The sequence below is a fragment of the Psammomys obesus genome, unplaced genomic scaffold, assembly GCF_907164565.1.
Source record: "Psammomys obesus unplaced genomic scaffold, mPsaObe1.curated_primary_1811, whole genome shotgun sequence".
In the NCBI taxonomy this organism is placed as follows: domain Eukaryota; kingdom Metazoa; phylum Chordata; class Mammalia; order Rodentia; family Muridae; genus Psammomys; species Psammomys obesus.
The window spans coordinates 2,804,082-2,822,146 of NW_026594377.1; the positions used below are offsets into that span (position 1 = coordinate 2,804,082).

The 18,065-nt window shown below is 41.0% G+C and overlaps 1 protein-coding gene across 1 annotated transcript in view; it reads left to right on the forward strand.

Annotated features, from left to right (window-relative positions):
* The window catches only part of Psd3 (pleckstrin and Sec7 domain containing 3), a 460,032-nt gene that overhangs the window by 154,013 nt on the left and 287,954 nt on the right, over window positions 1-18,065 (forward strand). Inside the window, exons 3-4 of the mRNA XM_055618704.1 lie at window positions 427-1,510; window positions 5,229-5,612. Of these exons, the coding sequence (XP_055474679.1) occupies window positions 427-1,510; window positions 5,229-5,612 (1,468 nt within the window). The remainder of the gene's footprint in view (window positions 1-426; window positions 1,511-5,228; window positions 5,613-18,065) is intronic.

Consider the following 18,065-nt stretch of genomic DNA (forward strand, 5'->3'; position numbering starts at 1 on the left):
ATCTTGCCTTTTTCTAAGGTTCAGCCTCAGATTTCATGGCGTATTGGGTTAGGCTGCTTAGGGTTATGCCCTGCATCAATATTTATTATTTCACCGGTGGTATTTGGATAATGATGCTTACTGTAATTTTAATATTTATGCATATGAAGGCCCGAGTCCCTACAGCCTAATTTCTTGGATTTCATGAGAAGTAGGGTTAAATTTGGAGTGAGTCATTAGACTGCCTCTTCTATGTGGAAGCTTCTGTGTTGATGTGAAAGTAAGCTGAATAGAAGGGGCCACTGCAAGGCTATAAGAAGTGTGTGTTACAAGGTTGGGTGGAATGAAGCAATAAAGAACATAGGCATTATTGAGAACTTAATATGTATGATACTTACTATTACAGACTAGGCCTGATGTCATGCTTCCACTCTGTTCCATTCTTAGGTGACCATGGAGGAAGCACTTTACTCCCACCGACTGTCACAAATGAATTTCCAGAATATGGGACCATGGAAGAAGGAGGAGAAGACCTAAGAGCCTCTCTTGATTTTGATGCCAAGTCTCTGCCATGCCGCCTGCCAGGGCAGCAAGCAGTCCACCTTCTTGCTGGACAAGACTCTGCACTCAACAGTGTTACAGAAGGACCAAATGGTGCCCCTCACTGTCACCCTCAGGAACAAAGTTTACAACCCATTGACTCTTTAATTTCTGCTCTGAAAGCTACAGAAGCCAGAATAGCTTCAGGAACATTTCAGGCTACAAAGGTACTGGACAAAGATGATAATTTTTCGGTTCAACAGGTGGACAAAGAGCTGAGTACTGCCAGTCATAAGCCAGAGAGAGCCCATAGGACATTTCCTGTCTGCCCAGAACAATCGCCAGATATACCTCTTTCAGTGGAAGTACCAACAGAAGAAAATTTCTCTTTGCACATCCAGGAGGATCTGTCTGCACTCTTACCTGAAGAAGCTCAGACACAACGGTCCCAAATAACTAATTACAGGAGGCAAGGGCCTCTTCGTGTTCAGGAGCCAGCAAGTCCTGTGTCCTTGAGTTCAGCAGGGAGCCACAACCCTGTGGACAGAGTGGGTGTTTTGAAAGCTCAGAGGTCTGACTTTGAGAGAGCACATCCTAGGGCATGTGATCGGGGTGGCTTCATGGGTCGCCAAGGAAGGATCAAACATGTAGAGTTTCAAGGAGTGGAGACAAAGTGCACAGGAGAGAAGGTGGAGACCCAGCATCCTGTAGGCTTTGAGACATCACCGGAAAGGGCAGCCTCTCATGTGAGCGAAGAGTTTGCCAAAGGGACAAGCCGTTATCGATCAGCTGCTGGTGTGTGCAGTAATTCCATTCATTTAACTGGGAGTGTTTGGGATGAAACCTGGAAAGCTCCTTCAGCAAGGCCTGGCACAAGCTTAGGAACCTTGTCCCCTACACCTCTTGGTGGGAGTGGAGAGGATGAAGTCTTCCTGAGAGAAAGCAAAGAACACCTAGAGGGGAGCCTTGATACTCAGGCAGATAAAGAAAGGTAAGTTCTAGACTTGTCATGCAATTGGTGATGCCTGGAGCACGTTATAGGAAACCACTGCCTGTGCCTGATGTGGGAACTCAGCACACAGTTCCATAGTCCCACCTTAATAGTCAGTTCACTATGCAAGATTTAGTCCGTTTACCTGGAGCCAACTGATATTCAAAAATATCAAATGAAGGATTCTAGAAACAAATAATTCATGTTTTATATAGCTTTTATCACACTGTGTTGTTTCAGTTGTTCTACTTGTTATGATTATTAAGGCTCTTACTATGGCTTATAAGAAGTAACTGTATCATATATGTATAGTAATGACATTTTTGGGAGTCATTCTAGTCTTCGGTTTCATACCAATGGCAATTTATCCTTATGTTTAAATGGGAGGGCTGCCATACTTATTGTCCTTAATGTCATGGAATGGAAGACAAATTATGGTAATCTAGTTTCTTCTTAGATTACAAATTTCTAAAACAGAAATGTGATCATGCAATAAAGTTGTCTGTTAGACAAAGATCAGGGGAACAACGCTGAAGAGACTGACCACTCAACTGTGAAGATATAGTTTTGACATGAAAGATTAAAACTTCATTGACACATCCTATGTAGTCATTACAACCCAATCTGGCCTTCTTCTGAGTATAAACAGTGATTCCAGTGCTGCCTGCATCCAGCCTGTAGTATGGCCTGCTTTCCTGTATGGACATAGAGGTTTGGGCCATGCAGTCTCTGTGGCTTGAAAGGACATCTCAGAAGGTCAGAGGTAGAACAGACTCCAGTTCCTTTGTTCCTTGATATTCACAAATGAATCTCTTCTTGTCACAAATAGCCTGTGTTCTGATATATTGCCTAGGTAAGTCAACTTGGCATTTTCTGGCCTTCTGCAACATGTCTCACATCTATGCCACCTTAGAGCCTGGTTATGGAAGACACAGCTATCTCTCTTCAGTCCCTCTGAGCACGTCTTATCATTGTTGTTGACAAGTCATTTGTTGTATCCTGTACTAGTATATTTTGAATGTTAGCCTTCTTTTCTTCTGTCATTCCTTATTACACATGTTATAGTGGTTCTCAACCTGGGGGTTGAATGGCCCTTTCACAGGGGTTGTCAAAGACCATTGGAAAATGCAGATATTTTCATTATGATTAATAAAAGTAGCAAAATTACAGTTGTGAAGTAGCAATGAAAATAATTTTATGGTTGGCAGTCACCATAGTATGAGGCGTTGTATTAAAGAGTCACGATTAGGAAGGTTGAGAACCATTGGTTTATATAGTAAAAATTATATCTGTAAAGACTGAAGGAGTTGGGCAGTGATGGTGCACACCTTTAATCCCAGCACTTGGGAGATAGAGGCAGGCAGATCTACAGAGTTTGAGGCCAGCCTGGTCTACAGAGTGAGTTCAGGACAGCCAGGGCTACAACAGAGAAACCCTGTCTCAAACAACCAACCAACCAAATAAGCAAAAAAGACTGAAGGTGTGTGTATATGTGGGGGTGGGAGGAGAGAAGAGAGAGAGAAAGAGAAGAGGATCCTTTTGGGTGACTACAAGGATCACAAAAGCAGCCTTCTATTAAAGCCAGTGCATAGCTCTGTCTTTACATCACTCTGACATGCACACTTTTACTGCTATTTGGACTAGTAGTTCCTTGTTCCCATTCTCTTTTCTTCTCGTCCTTTTTTGTCTATAAATATTCTCAAGTTGCTTATTGTGTTCCTGGCCCTGTTAGATGCTGTAAATTAACAAAATGGGGAAAGTGCATGAGAACTTTGTCTATAGACATAAGTGTGAAGTATGAAAATTAACCACATAAATACTGTTTAGCTACTGTGAAGGAAAAACAGCAATCTACTGGAATGGTAAACTTGAAAGGCAAGAAAGAGGCTTATTCAGGTGGCAGCTCGGACAATATCTTTCTGTAAACATGTTAGTTATGTGAGACTTGAGAACTGAGGGAGTTAGCTAGACAGAAAATGGGGAATGAGGTTTATATAGGATTTTTGTTTTGAGACCAATGGAAAGCCATTAAGAAGTATAAGCCCAGAAAATGATTTGGTACAAAGTGGAATGACAGTAGGCTAATACCAACAAAGACACTCAGTCATACTGTTATGTGTGGATTCTGGTAATACATAGGAATTATTTATGAGACGTTTAATAGATACTTCCTACTTCAGTTTTATTCCTATTTATAGGAACCAGAGGTCCAGAGAGGTTAAGTAAAGTCATCTGAAATTACAAGCAAGTAGTCAACACAGCAGTACTTCAGGTCCATGTTTTTCTGCTGCTCTGACCACTGACTTATCTAAGCTATCTGAATGTTCATTTTAATATTCAAAGAACATCTGGATATTAATTTTAACATCTGTATGACAGCTTTGGTGCCCCAGTCATTTATATTAATGCTGAAGTTGTATATGGCTTTTTGTATGTTTGGCTGTCTTTCACAAATGTCATGTTTATTAGCTTTTTAAAAAATTCTTTTACTTTTTTTAAAGATAATAATTTTCCTCTTTCCTTTACCAGCTCCAGACTCTGCAATACACCCTTTCTTGTTCTCTTTGAAATTCAGTCTCTTTTTTCATTAATTGCTGTTACATACATATATATGTTATATACCTACATGTTAAATACATGCATAGAATATATATATATATATTCCTAGATACATAAATACAACCTGGTCAGTCTGTATAATGCTACAGGTATGTATGTTTTCAGGGTTAACTATATGGTATTAGATAACTATTTGCTAGGAATGCAAGCTACACCCCTATAATCTCATGAATATGACTGCATAAACATGAGCTGAACAGGGACAACAATAGACAGGACAATATGGACAGGGGCAGGGGTGGAAGAGCCCAGGGACCCTAACCTTACTCAAAGGACTAAGAGCAACTAAGGAGTCCAGAGAAACAGCCCTCTCCAGAGAAAAGCCTAACAATTGTTTGCTTTGCAGAAGTTGATCCTCAGCTCTGAACCCTAACTCTCTGAAGTTCTACTTTATGTCAGCAGAGGGCAGCCGCTGGATTCTGACAGCTCCATGGTGCATCTGCTCTTAAATCAGAAAGTATTAATAGCCAGCAAAAGTTCAGTGCATTTTTACTGATCATTTGCTGTGTCAAGTTTACATGATATGTATATGGTTCTCTTAAAATTTATGAGGATAGTTGTATGATCTGGGTATGGCTGATTGAAAGGAAAATTTAGTATTTTATTCAAATATATACTATAAAAGATATAGGAAACTAGTTTGAAACTTTAATAACTTGTCTATAAATTAGTGACAAGTGTATTAAGATATTTTTATATTTTATCCTGGTTTTGGGGATTTAGCTTCGTAATTAATAGCACATGTTCTTCAGAGGACCTGGGTTCAATTCCCTGTACCTACATAAAGCTTTACAACCACCCAGAATTTCAGTTTCAGGGTATCTGATGCCCTCTTCTGACTTCTGTGGGCTCCAGGAATGCATGTGCCATATACATACATTCAGGCAGAACACTTGTACCTATAAAATAACCTAAAGAGAATATGTTAATTTAAGTAGGCTTCATATCTTTCTTCTCAAATGTGTTAAGAAGCCATAAGATAAGTGAATATAACAGTTACATTCACACAATACTATCTTTTTTATATGGTTGCTTGAAGTCAGGAAATGAAAAGAAAAAAACTTAATATTGAGAATTGTTGCTTTTACTAATTTTCCAGGTTTCTCGAACAAGAGGAGCACCTCAGGGGAGGAGATGATGATATTCTTGAGCCTGGATACACAGAGGACTCCACTGATGTGTACAGCAGCCAATTTGAAACCATTTTGGACAACACTTCCTTATACTACAGTGCAGAGTCATTAGAAACGCTGTACTCAGAACCTGATAGCTATTTTAGCTTTGAGATGCCGCTAACTCCGATGATACAGCAGCGCATTAAAGAAAGCGGTCAGTTCTTGGAGAGGACCTCTCTGGGAGGACATCAGGATGTCCTGAGTGTGTCAGCAGATGGCGGGATAGTGATGGGGATCACCAATGGACTGCATGATTCTGCCAACTCTGTCTACACTAAAGACCCTCAAGAGATTGCCTTCTGGGGAAGGTAGCAGTGCCACTCTCATTAATTCCATGGTTGTGGTTTTTGTACTATTGTCTCTTTGGGAAATCTAATGTAGGGTATATTTAACATGAATTTTGGACAGTTTCTGTGGATGTAAGCAAATGATGTGAGTAAACAGAAGTTTGAGATTCAAGAAAAGATCAGCTATACTATAGTGGTTTGTCAAATTGGCAAGCCAGGGGCATTTCCTGGATTACTAAATATGAATGGATAGTTGTACACATAGTTGTAATGAGTAGTTGTTTGATCTGTTGCTGCAGGCTATAGACAGTGGCTGGTGCTATAGAAAGAGCCTTTAGTCTTGCATTCGCAAGGGGTTTATTTTATCTGTTTTACCATTGATATCCAGCTTGAGATTAAATGACAATGTAGGTAGGGCAAATGCTCCGTAGCTGTCATCTGCCATCATGTGTATACTTACAGATACCCATCACTTCACTTGCTCTTGCCTGCATCCTTAGTTCATCTGCCTGCCGTTTAGCATCTCAGCTAGAAGGGACTGCTAAACCTTGTAAGTTTTATGAATTTAGTTTTGAAATGTGTTTTTTATATATGTATGTGGAGATGCTGGTGGAAGGAAGGTTAAATGAGGATAAAGTATTTTAAAGGTATATAATAAATGTCAGTGCTCTTTTTCTTTAGTTCTCTTCACATTACAGGTTTCTAGTAAATCTGTATTTTCTAGCAGCCTGCTCTGTCTTAGAATTTTCTATAATAGAAAATTCTAGGAATTCTATTATCTTTTGGAGGGACAAATTCAAAACCAGAAAATTTCAACACTGTAGCCATGTTTCCCTGTGAAATAGATAGCGAATGACTTGTTTCACAGCAAGATATTGAAAAGTACACAGGGTATCAAAGTATAAGGTTTTGGTCCAGTATATGTATTCATTTTGAAACTTGGTTTAATTTTGTTTTCAAAATTGGGATAATGATGCTCTGTGTACTTTATAGCTATGGGATTTAAGGGCTTCATAGAGCTGAAAGCCCCTAGCACAGGGTCTAGCTGCTAAGTCCATGTTTAGATTTTCCATATCATGAAGAGTGGTGCTGCTCTGATGCTGCAGGCTGTAGACATTGGCTGGTGCTATAGAAAGAGCCTTTAGTCTTGCATTAGTAATACTAAATGAGGAGTGTCCCTCATAGAAAGATGTGTCCAGGGATATCTCACTGAGAGAAAAGTGCCCCCCCTCCAGGAAAGGAGACTTATGAGAGCAGGAGTATGCCTGTGAGCAGAGTTTTCCTGAAGCATCTCTGGCTGGGTTCTTTTGGAGAAAGTATCTGTCTCTCAACAGGGAGAGCCATTTTAGGTGTTTTGTTTTATGATCTCTTGGTGACTGCAAATTTTGATAAAATGCTGTAGACCATGTATATAAAAAATTCAATGTACTTCCAACTTTCTGGGAGCATATAGAAGTTGTTTATGTGGCAGACAAAGTCAGGTCAAGAACTACAGTGGTTCAGGCTGTGACATTCTACCGCAGGAGTTACAGGAAAGGAGGGTCAGTGAGACTAGAGCCAGCGGCAACTCAGAAAATGCTGGACGAAAGGCTTATCTGTTTCTACTTCTGTGCCTAGACAAGGAGGAAGAAATCATCACTTAGCACTGGCCTAATAAGAGTTATTATTGCTATGATGAAACACCATGACTAAAAGCAACTTGGGGAAGAAAGGGTTTATTTCACTCACAGTTCCATGTAACAGTTAATTATCAAAAGCAAGGACAGGAACTCAAGCAGGGCAGGCACTTGGAGGCAGGAGCTGATACAGAGGCCATGGAGGGGTGCCGCTTACTGGCTTGCTCATTCTGGTTTGCTCAGCCTGCTTTCTTTTAGAACCCAGGATCACCAACTCAGGGATGGCACTACCCACAATGGGCTGGGCCCTCCTCCATCCATTACTAATTAAAAAAGTGCCCTACTGCCAGATCTTATAGAGGCATTTTCTCAATTGAGGTTTCCTCCTTTCAGATAACTCTAGCTTGTGTCAAGTAGATGTAAAATTAGCAAGCACAGGCCCCAGTCCTTAGTGTGGACACTGTCATGTGCTCCTGTATATCATGAGGTCTTGTCTTGCCGCAGATCTAAATCAGTGGGACCAAGAGACCAGGCTGAAACATATGAAACTGTGGTCTCAAGTAAATCTTTCCCCTTTTCAAATTGACTCAGACATTTTTTTTTTTCTCAGAAAAGTAGAAAGCTTATTAATGGTGAAGTATATCGATTCTTTTTGTTTTGTTTTAATAAGTTTATTTATTCACTTTACATCTCAAACATAGCCCCCTCCTGGTTCCCCCTCCCACCATCTTCCCCTTTTCCCCTCTCCTCTTCTTCTCAGAAAAGGGGACTCTCCTCATCAACCCACCTCAGCATATCACATCACATCAGGACTGAGTGTATCCTTTTCAACTCAGGCCAGGCAAAACAGCCCCGCTAGGGTAAAGTGATCCAAAAGCAGGCAATAGAGTCCATGTCAGAGAGCACCCTGCTCTACCTCCTAGGGGACCCACATGAAGACCAAGCTGCCCATTGGTTACGTATTTGTTGAGGGGCTAGTGCATGCATGCTCTTTGGTTGGTGCTTCAGTGACTGAGTCCCCATAGTCCTACATTAGTTGACTCTGTTGGTCTTCCTGTGGAGTTCTTGTCCCCTCCAAGTCCTTCTATTCTACTTCCCCCCCATATACACATTTTCACAAGACTCCCCAAACCTCTGTCTAATGTTGGGCTGTGAGTCTCAGTATCTGTTTTGATCTGCTGCTGGTTGGAGCCTCTCAAAGGGCAACTATGCTAGGCTTCTGTCTGCAGGCACAGCAGAGTATCATTAATAGAGTCAGGGGTTGGCTCTCTTTCATAGGGTGGGACTCAGGTTGGGCCAGTTTTTGGTTGGACATTCCCTCAATCTCTGCTCTATCTTTATCCCTGTACTTCTTGTAGACAGGGTTCATTTTGGGTCAAAGGTTTTGTAGGTGGATTGATGTTTCTCACCCTCTACTATAAGTCCTGCCACTTAAGTCTCTCATTCCCCTGCTTCTAGTAGCCCCAGATAGAGTCACCCCATATCCTCCCAGGAGCCTGTCATGTCGCAGGTCTTCAAAATGTCTCAGAGAGATTGTCTCCCCCCTCGGTTTCCCTTATCTTTCCCAGACCCTTTACCTTCTGCGCTTGCTCTCTTCACACCTGATCTCCACACATGCTTCCAGCCCCACACCATCTCCTACCCAGTTCCCTCTCATCATCCACTCTTGCTGCCTAGTCATTTTCCCTTCTGAGTGAGATTCAGGCATCCTCCCTTGAGCCCTCTTTGTTTCTTAGCTTCTTTGGGTCTGTGGGTTGTCTTATGTTTATCCTGTACTATATGACTAATATCCACTTATAAGTGAGTTCATACCATATGCGTCTTTCTGGGTCTGGGTTACCTCCCTCAGGAAGGTACCTCCCTCCTTTCTAGTTCTATCCATTTGCCTGCAAATTTCATGATTTCCTTGTTTTTAATAACTGAGTAGTATTCCATTGTGTAAATGTATCACAGTTTCCTTATCCATTCTTCAGTTGAGGGACATCTGTTAAGCTCACATTTTATTCTTATTCTTTTCTTGTTTGAGATAACATCTTACCAATATGGTATGAGTAAACAATTTACTAAAATGTTGTGAGTCCTCAACATTTTATATTATCGATAATAATAGTGTTTGAATTACCTTTACAACATCCTCAAAGTCATTCCATGTGAATGGACTATGGTAAGGTACCCTTAAAACATTGTATATGTGTAATGATAATTCTAGGAGCATCATATTACTTGGAGATAAGGAGTTATAATAGAAATCTTACTCTCTTTTAAAAACTTCACTAACAACAGCTTTTCACAAACACTGTGACATTTTCTTGTCAAGATCACTATTATAGTCTTTATGATAGAGAGAAGAAGAGGTATTGAATGAATTAATTATATTGTAAAACAAATCTGTGAAGTAGATTTCACTTGGCAATCACTTAGGCACTTTAAGGTTTCTCATAATATTATACCTCAGTACCAGTCCCTCTCACCTATTAGTCTGTAAGTTTCTCAGGTCTCATTTTGGGGCGTCAGAGAATCTATTATCCAGTTGTGGGGATGTACTAGAAACTGATTTTATTGACTGAAGAACGTACGGAGCATCTGAGCTCCGCTGCTTCACTGTAACTGCAGTGCTGGGAGGCAGGCTGAGGCCCTCAGGACAGGGTAGCTGCAGTGCTGAGTCACAAGCACTCTCCTGGAGCGCTGCTTTTTAATGTAGGCTTTGAAGGAGGTTTATGTGTGGAACTGCTTGCTGGGGTGGGAGACAGGGTGGGAAAGATAGAAAGGACCAAGGGGAGACACAGACAGACAGAGAGATACAGACACGGAGACCTTGGTAGAATCAGCAGCAGCTGCTTAGATTTTGGCAGCTGGGAGTCCAGAATGAAGTTTCTTTTCCTGTTAATCTCCATTCTGAACACTTAGAAAGTGTAGCCATCACACAGCTGATTTCAAGTAAGTAACATGGGTAATGTTGTAGACATAACAAACAGTGCAGAAAATAATTAGCTTGTGGTTTCACCATTCAGTCTGGGAATGGAAACATCCCACCTGGATTACAGGCTCAGGACCACCTCTCACCTGTTTTTCTTTCTGGGGCAGGGTAACTGCTGTGCTGATGTTTATCATTTCTATTAGACATGTGTCCATGAAAACACATGTCTTTTCATATGTGTTTAGGCTGCATAAGTTGTCATCTCTTTGTTTCCTGTGGTAGGTAGCACTGTTTTTTTCTTCCCTCAACATCTGAAATGCATTTATTTACTCTAAATCCCTAATGCATCAGTTAGTTGCTATGGAGCAGTCATATAATGAATGCATTATAATTATGCCTCTATTTTCTTTTTCCTTTTTAATATTTTAATCAATTAATTAATTCACTTTACATCCAGATTGTAGACCAGTTCCTCCTCTTCTCCCAGATCCCCACCGTCTCCCCTAATCCTCAGAAAAGGGGAGCCCCATTATACCCCATCCCAGCTCTTCTTGTCGCATGAGGACTGTTAGTCCTCTTCCTTTGTGGCCTGGTAGGGCAGCCCCGTCAGGGGGATTAGAAAGCAGGCAATAGAGCCCATGTCAGAGTATGTCTCTATTTTCTTATAGTAATATTTTTGTTATCTGTAACAGCATGGTGATGTTCACTTATTATGAAACACACAGCTTCCTGTGTAAACATTGGAATCTTTCTCTAGGCCTAGGCACATATTTAGGAATAAAAATTGGTGTGTGGATAGTATAATAATTTTTTTGGTGAACCACTCTTAAAAGTGCTTGCTCCATTTTTCTTTGAGTGAATGTAATTTAATGAGTTTCTGTTTATAAGGTAACTCTTAGTTCTTCTTCCTTTTCCCATCCCTACAAAATAGGCCAAGGTTGAAGGAAAAATAGGCAAAGAAAACATCGCAGTCACTTGAGTCCCCTTTCCTTTTAGGAGCTCTGGTAGAGAATCTGGTATCCATTAGTTGAGTCTGGAGGCTGGGTCTGGATCAGATTGCTCAATTATTCTTGTCCCAGTTCTCTCCCAGATGCTTTTGTGGCAGTTGTTGCCCTTGTCTGACAGCTGTGAGTGTGGCTGTCCACTTCTGGCTGACTCGAGTGGAACAAAAGGACAATAAATATTTTCACAGGGAAATTGCAGAAAACCAGAAACAAAGTCATAATGAAAATACAAAAATACTAGCCACTGGAATGTGTATCGAACATATCTTTAACTACTTGTCAAATAAATGAACTGAATTTGTTTTGTAGGCTAGTTCAATCAGGATATGGGAGCTACTAGAAATTCTGTCTTTTTAACATAGTACTTCTGAAACCTTGGTGCTCTTATAAAAGACAGAGCTGGGAGTAACTTATTTTAGAATGGTGTTGAACGAACATTTCCCCCCTCTTAAACGGCCACCACCCCAATTATACTAAGATGTCTGCTGTTTCTCCCTGCTACTAGCTCTGCTCTGGCTTTTAAAGAGTTAAGTGGGAGGTTTGTGAAGTCATGAGTGACTTCACTGGGTCTGGACTTTTGAAGCAGGTCTGTTGGAGGGAAGCTGCCTCTTTAGAAGGCAGGCTGGGAAGAGGGGGCAGGACTCCTTCAACTTTTTTCAAGTTCTTATCCCACAGGCAGCCCCCAAGGGATACAGTGGCATTCTGGGAGAATGTCACTGTGGAGTCAGTGTGTAGCAGTGTGCATTCACACAGAAGCAACTTCAGAAGTACATTAAAAGAGCGCTTATGGAAGATGAAAGTTTGCTGAGCAGATGGGACAGGTCGTTCTCCTATCCCTGACAGATTCACGGGGCAGACTGTTTGCTGACACAGGTAACAGGGATTTGGGTTGAGTGGTCCCGGGTCTGAGACAGTCTGGATCATGTACAGAGGTCGTTATAGAAAATTCCTTGGGTTTGGATTTTCAAATATAAATATAATTTCAAATATAAAGCAATGTAGGACAGTCTTGGATAAAAACTTAAAATGCTTTTTATTATTATTTTTATTTTGTCAGTAAGGCTAACAGAAGTGAGGAGGGTACTCATTCTGGGGTAGTGCTGGGACACTGGCATTAGTTTCCTCTGTGGAACCCCTCTGCTTTCTGAGAGGATTACCCATGGCTTGGTGCTTAGACTGTGAATGCATCTTCAGAAGCTCTGTGAAGCTTCTAGCAGGCAGAAGGCCATCAGTTTGAGTTTGCTCATTTAGTGGTACATTCTGCTTCACAAGGATGCCATTCTTATTTCATCACTTATTTTATTGTGTCACTGCTCTGAAAAGAAAGTTGGCTTTGTAGTTAATATGGAATAATGTCATCTTAGAATTTAGGGGTAGGCTTGCTACGTTAAAGGATACCCAGTTATCTAAGGAAAAAATATATTTCAGCTCTGCGGTTTATCTCTAGAAAGGTCCCTGTCATGTTCAACAGACATAAGGAACCACAGCGACACTAAAGAGTAAGTAGGGCATGAGTGAGTGTGGCCCACTGATAATCCCCATCTTCCTATGCTTGGGTTAGAAGACCCACCCACCCAGACCTGAGAGTACCAGCCCCCGAGTTCTCAGGCGAATTAGCTGATTGCATAGGAGGCTTGTTTGTGTGCATGTATTGGTCAAATTGGCATTTTGTGAGTTGATCACAGATTTTTTTTTTAGCTTCTATTTATAGTACTTTATAATGCCATTTGTTTTATTGGCCAGTCAGTATAATGTTTTGACCTTCTGTACCTGGATATTTCACTCTCCTCATAAGTGCAGAGAGAATTCATGGACTAGAAATTGTACTAGACATGTTTGTGGGAAGAATAGTGCAGTGGTTAGCAGTCACAGGCCTGTGGCTTTATATTTTTCGTCTAGTTCATAGGGCGTGGCTTCTCGTCAGTTAATCTCTCTGGAAGCTCAGTTTCTTCATGTGTTAGGTAAGGATGAGAATGGAACTCATCCCACGGGGAGGCTCTTGTAAAGACCAAAGTGCAGCGTGTGAAACATTTGGCATAGTTTGTCTGTCCTAGGAAAAGCTCCATAAATGTTAACTTGGGCGTTTTTATTGTTTAAGTTGTATTCCCTTGAGTCAGGTTCTCAAGAAGACTTTGTTAGGGCACACCAGTAAAGTGTAGAAGAGCTCACATTGTCAGCATATTTGAGGCTTTGTCAGGCTCCAGGTAGCACTTCTATTCCCCATCGTCCAGTCAGTCATTTCTCTGATGCAGCCTCCCATGCAATGTGATCAGGAGAGAAGGGGTTGGGGTAGCCAAGTGTAAATCCATCAATACTTGTGAAAACTTTTCTGGTTTCAGGCCTGTGATGCCACACCAGTTAGCATCTTTGGGAAATAGGACTATGTGTATGTAATGCACACAGGGTGTTAGGAGAAAGGCCTGCTATAATGCAGGCACTGTTCCTGTGTACTCTCCCTAGATGCAGGTCCTCTGTTCAGTGGTGGCGGTTTTTGTAGGCTTATCTGTAGCTCCAGCTTTGCCCTTTGGATCTTTCTACTCCAAGGGCTGGCAGCTATGCAGCAATATGAACTGTGCATACCTTCTTTTTCCTTGGTCTCCTTTTGTGGATGATATCTTTTTCATTATTGAGATCAAGCAAAATTGATGGAAATGACTAGCACAGAGTAAGTAGTGGACATATTTCTACTTCTCTCCAAATTGTTCTATTTCTTGTGTTATAGCCAGGGAAAGTTTAATTATAATTTCTAAATAAGTCTTTTTATCCTGTAGTTGCATTATAAAGGTCTCATGTCTAGACTGTGGTTCTAAAACTTTTGATTAAAATACTTTTCTTGAGCTGAGAATGGGGTGTACACCTGTAATCTCAGACTTAGGCATTAGAGGCAGGAGAATCAAGAGTTCCAGGCCAGTCTTGGCTGTATAACAACTTTGAAGCCAGCCATGTCTGAGCCCCTGGTACTATAATGGCAATAATAATAATTTTGTGTTCCTAGTTTGTGTCATTAATGTCAGCCTTTTTTTTTTTTACCTTGATAATAGTTTAGTGCACGTTATAATCCTTATATCTATTAATTTTTATTTTAATCTAGTTTTCAAAATTATGAAAAAAATACAATGCCAGTGGTAAAAAAATCAAATGGAAATCCCTGCTTGTTTCCCCATATCCACTTCCAGTAAGAAGGCAGAGTCTGAGGTTTTGGAGGGATTTTATTTGTAATTATCTTCCTGGCCTAAAAGCACAAATGTGGCCCAGAACATTTTGTCAGGTTTGCTAGGGTCTCTGTAAGTTCCTCCTTCTAGTTCCACGGGGTTTGGAATGTTTGGGAGTGTCCTTGCTTTCAGGGAGCCGCCTGCACAGCTGGGTCATGTCACCCAGAGCCCAGTGTACTTGACAGGTCCAGCTCTGCCCCTGCTGCTGCAGATCATCTGACCAGCCCGGAATTCTTAGAAGATAGTCAGGGGCTTAAAATGACCCCGGAAAACCTCATTTTTGAAGCTCTGTGCTCCAGCAAAGGCTTTAGTCATTGCTTAGCTGGTCTGAGGGTGGGGTTCACTCAGTCCTTTGGTCTGCTGTTGTGTTTGGCTTAGCGTCACCATCAACACTGGGTGGGGAGAATGTAGAATTGTTAAACTGAACATGGAATTACAGGACTATGTTCAACTTCCAGCGTTACTGTTTACCATCTGTGGCCTTGGCCAATATGGCTCTGGCTCTCAGTGTCTTTCCTTGCAAAATGGAGTGACTGGAATAAAATAATGCATATGGGAGTGTTAGATAGAACAGTGCTCTGTGGACTTGTTAGTGTTAGTGGATTGTTATAAGACTGTGGCTCATTCTCATCGGACTTTGGTAGACCGAACATTCATTCAAGGTTTCAGGGAGAAAGTATAGTGTAACATTTGGTGTCTTCGACTTAGTCTCATCTCCTTGAGAAGGGTTTTGTCCTTAACTGTACATGAATGCTAGTGGCATGCCTTGAAAGAAGGGAGGAAACTACTGTGTAGTTTCTATGCCAGTTCCCAGAGTATCCTAAGAAAGCAGTGTTGTCAAATAAGCCACCTTTTGTTTGTTTGTTTGTTTAGGGCATGGTTTAAGTAGGAGAAGCTCTAAGAACAGGTGTTGACCCCTTCTGGTACTGAATGTCAAAACTGGAAGTTACTTTTTATCTCTCAGTTCCTCATCTTCAAAAGCAGAGGGTGGACTAAAGACCCTTTTGTGGGGGCGGATGTGGGGGCGGATGTGGGGGCGGATGTGGGGGCGGATGTGGGGGCTATCTTCCTACCTCTGCAATTCTTCTCCTTGCTTTACCATAATTTTAGAGGGCAATATCTGATTCCCAGATTAAATAATTTCAGAAAACTGTTTAAAAATGTATTAATTCTTGGGGAATTTTATGTAATGTATTTAATCGTATTCACCCCAAACTCTTTCCCCAACTTCATCAAATCTGCTCTTACCTCCCTACCCCTGCATTTCTTTTCCTTTTTAATTTTATTTTTTGAAAGCATTCATTGACTCTAATTAATGTCAGTATATTCTTAGATGTGACCCACCCACTAGAGCATGGTGGATGTTCCAAGAGCCACACCCTTAAAGAAAACTTGACTTTTCCACCCCCAGTAGCCATCAGTTGTCCATAGCTGTGAGTCACACTCAGGACATCAGGCTTTACCCTTTGAGCCCTCTCAAAGGCTTTAGAAAGGCTTAGAAAGTAATGAATTAGCTTAAGGAATGAGGCGATAGAAATTTGATGTTGTCCTGCATTTTCTGACATTTTGATATTGGGAAGCTTGTGTGTTTCATGTCATGACTTTGAATTTGACCATAACTAACTTTACCGTAGAGATTATAGCTGAGCATTTTCTAAAGCTTAAAAGTGATGGAGCTGCAAAGTGTCCATAAAAAGCACAGCCAAAGATTGTCAGTCTGCACATTAGTATGTGGCAGTAAATTGCCTGGGTCTAAGTTGTAGCTAAGGATAAGTTTAGTGGCCATTCTTGAGTCTCCTCAGATGCCAAATAACCTGAGTTTTACAACCTGACTTTACAAAAGTAACGTTTTTCTTTTTTTGGTAAAGAGATAACAAATTTTAGAAGCAAAATACTGAATTGGGAAATAGAAGTTAGTATAAAAAGGATACTTCCATAATTATCTGACAGGAGAGCAGACTGGTACAATTATATTTGATTCCTGGTCTCAGGAGTTTCAAAGATGAGCAATGTTACCTTGCTTCTGAACTAAGGTCTGATTTGGCTGCCTCACAGTGGGAGTCAGTCACATCCTAAGTTAGCTGATCCTGCCTTGGCATCCAGCTCTTCTCTGGACTGTCTCAGGTCCTCATAACTCTGGAAAGAGACTAAGGACATCCGTCTGCAGAAGCTAGATTGTAGATAAAAGGAAGTCCATGGTTGGCCAGTGTAGAAATAATTTCTATCTTATATTGAATCAGTTTTATGAAAGTATCTGAAGTCTTATATAATTATATATGAACTTGGTTACAAATTGAATTGACATACTTGTATCAGCTTATTATAGTTTTTATTTTCTAATGACCGCCACTAAGAATGTACTAGTTTGGCTATTTATGTTAGATCTAGATGTTTGGATGGTAGGTCTTCTACACCCTACTTTCCTGCCTCTGCCTTTCTTTTCTGTATTCAGAATTTTTGTTTAGGTTGCCTTGGGTTCCTTTCCTTTGATAAAACTTAGCAAAGCTGATGAACAGGGGCTGTGGGTTACTCTGTTCTCATGTCTTTGCCCATATTAGGCCACAGTGACTGAAGAACCCAGAGATTGTTTCCAGACTCTGCCTTAGCCCTGTGTCTGTCCTCCATGAGACAGAAGTGTCTTAGGAAGATCTTTGTGCTAGGTTTTGGGAAACTTGGGCCCTGGCTGTCCGTCCCTCCCTCCCTCTGTCTCTCTCTGAAGCTTTCATATACTCATCTAGAATGATTAAGTAACTCAGAGTCTAATCTAACAACACATTATTTGGCTCCATGAGATCATAATATCCTTGTTCCTTATATTAACTCTCTGTGACCAATTGGAATCCAATCTATGGAGCAAATTTAACAATTGTGGAGGCCATGGACTTGGAGCAGCAGAATATAACATGACATTAGCAATAGTGATCATAGATTATTGGATCTTTAGAATGAAGGGAGAAGTGTTTTTCTTTTTTTGGCATTACTGGTTCAGTTGTCTATACTGGTTGACTTTCGTGTTCTTCCATGGAAGAAATATGTCCAGGTTATCTATTGTTGATCTTGAGCCTTGATTATTTTTGAAGCCCTAATTATATTTAGTCAAGGAAATGCAGTGGGCAAGGGAGAGTGCAGGCCTTTATTTGTTCGGCTGAAGTGCCTGACCATCATTGGCTCTGTCTTCTTCAGCCTTGTTCAGAGGGTCCTTGTTCTCACACGGAGGAAGAGATAGGAAGCCTCATGATATGCATGGCCTTTTATCTCTGAGATGCTGGTCATGTTCTCCCTTGATTCCTAGCTATGCAGGGTATAGATACTGTAAATCCCACATTCATGAAAAAAAAATTTTCTCCCTTTGTAACTGGAAACACAGCATGAGATTGGCATGTTGAAGCAGTGGATTTTCTTGTACTTCACATTAATTCCAGGGTTTAGGACATGTCACCCATTTCTCAGATCTCATCTTTAAAATGAGAGAGTGAGGCAAGGAACAGCTAATATTTTCTAGAGCCAGTCATGAGCTTCTGATTTCTTTCTTCCCTAGCAATAATGTCCGAGAGGAACAACAGCGAAGGAAGGAAGAGGAGCTAGGATTGGTTGGGCCCTGCTGTGTCTCCTGTGCAGCATGTTACCTCTCTGAGGTGGGGCCCCTAAGTCCAGGTTACCACAAAACGCTTTAACATTGATTATTCTTTTTTGGTCAGTATACTAATTTTGGTGTTTATTTGCCA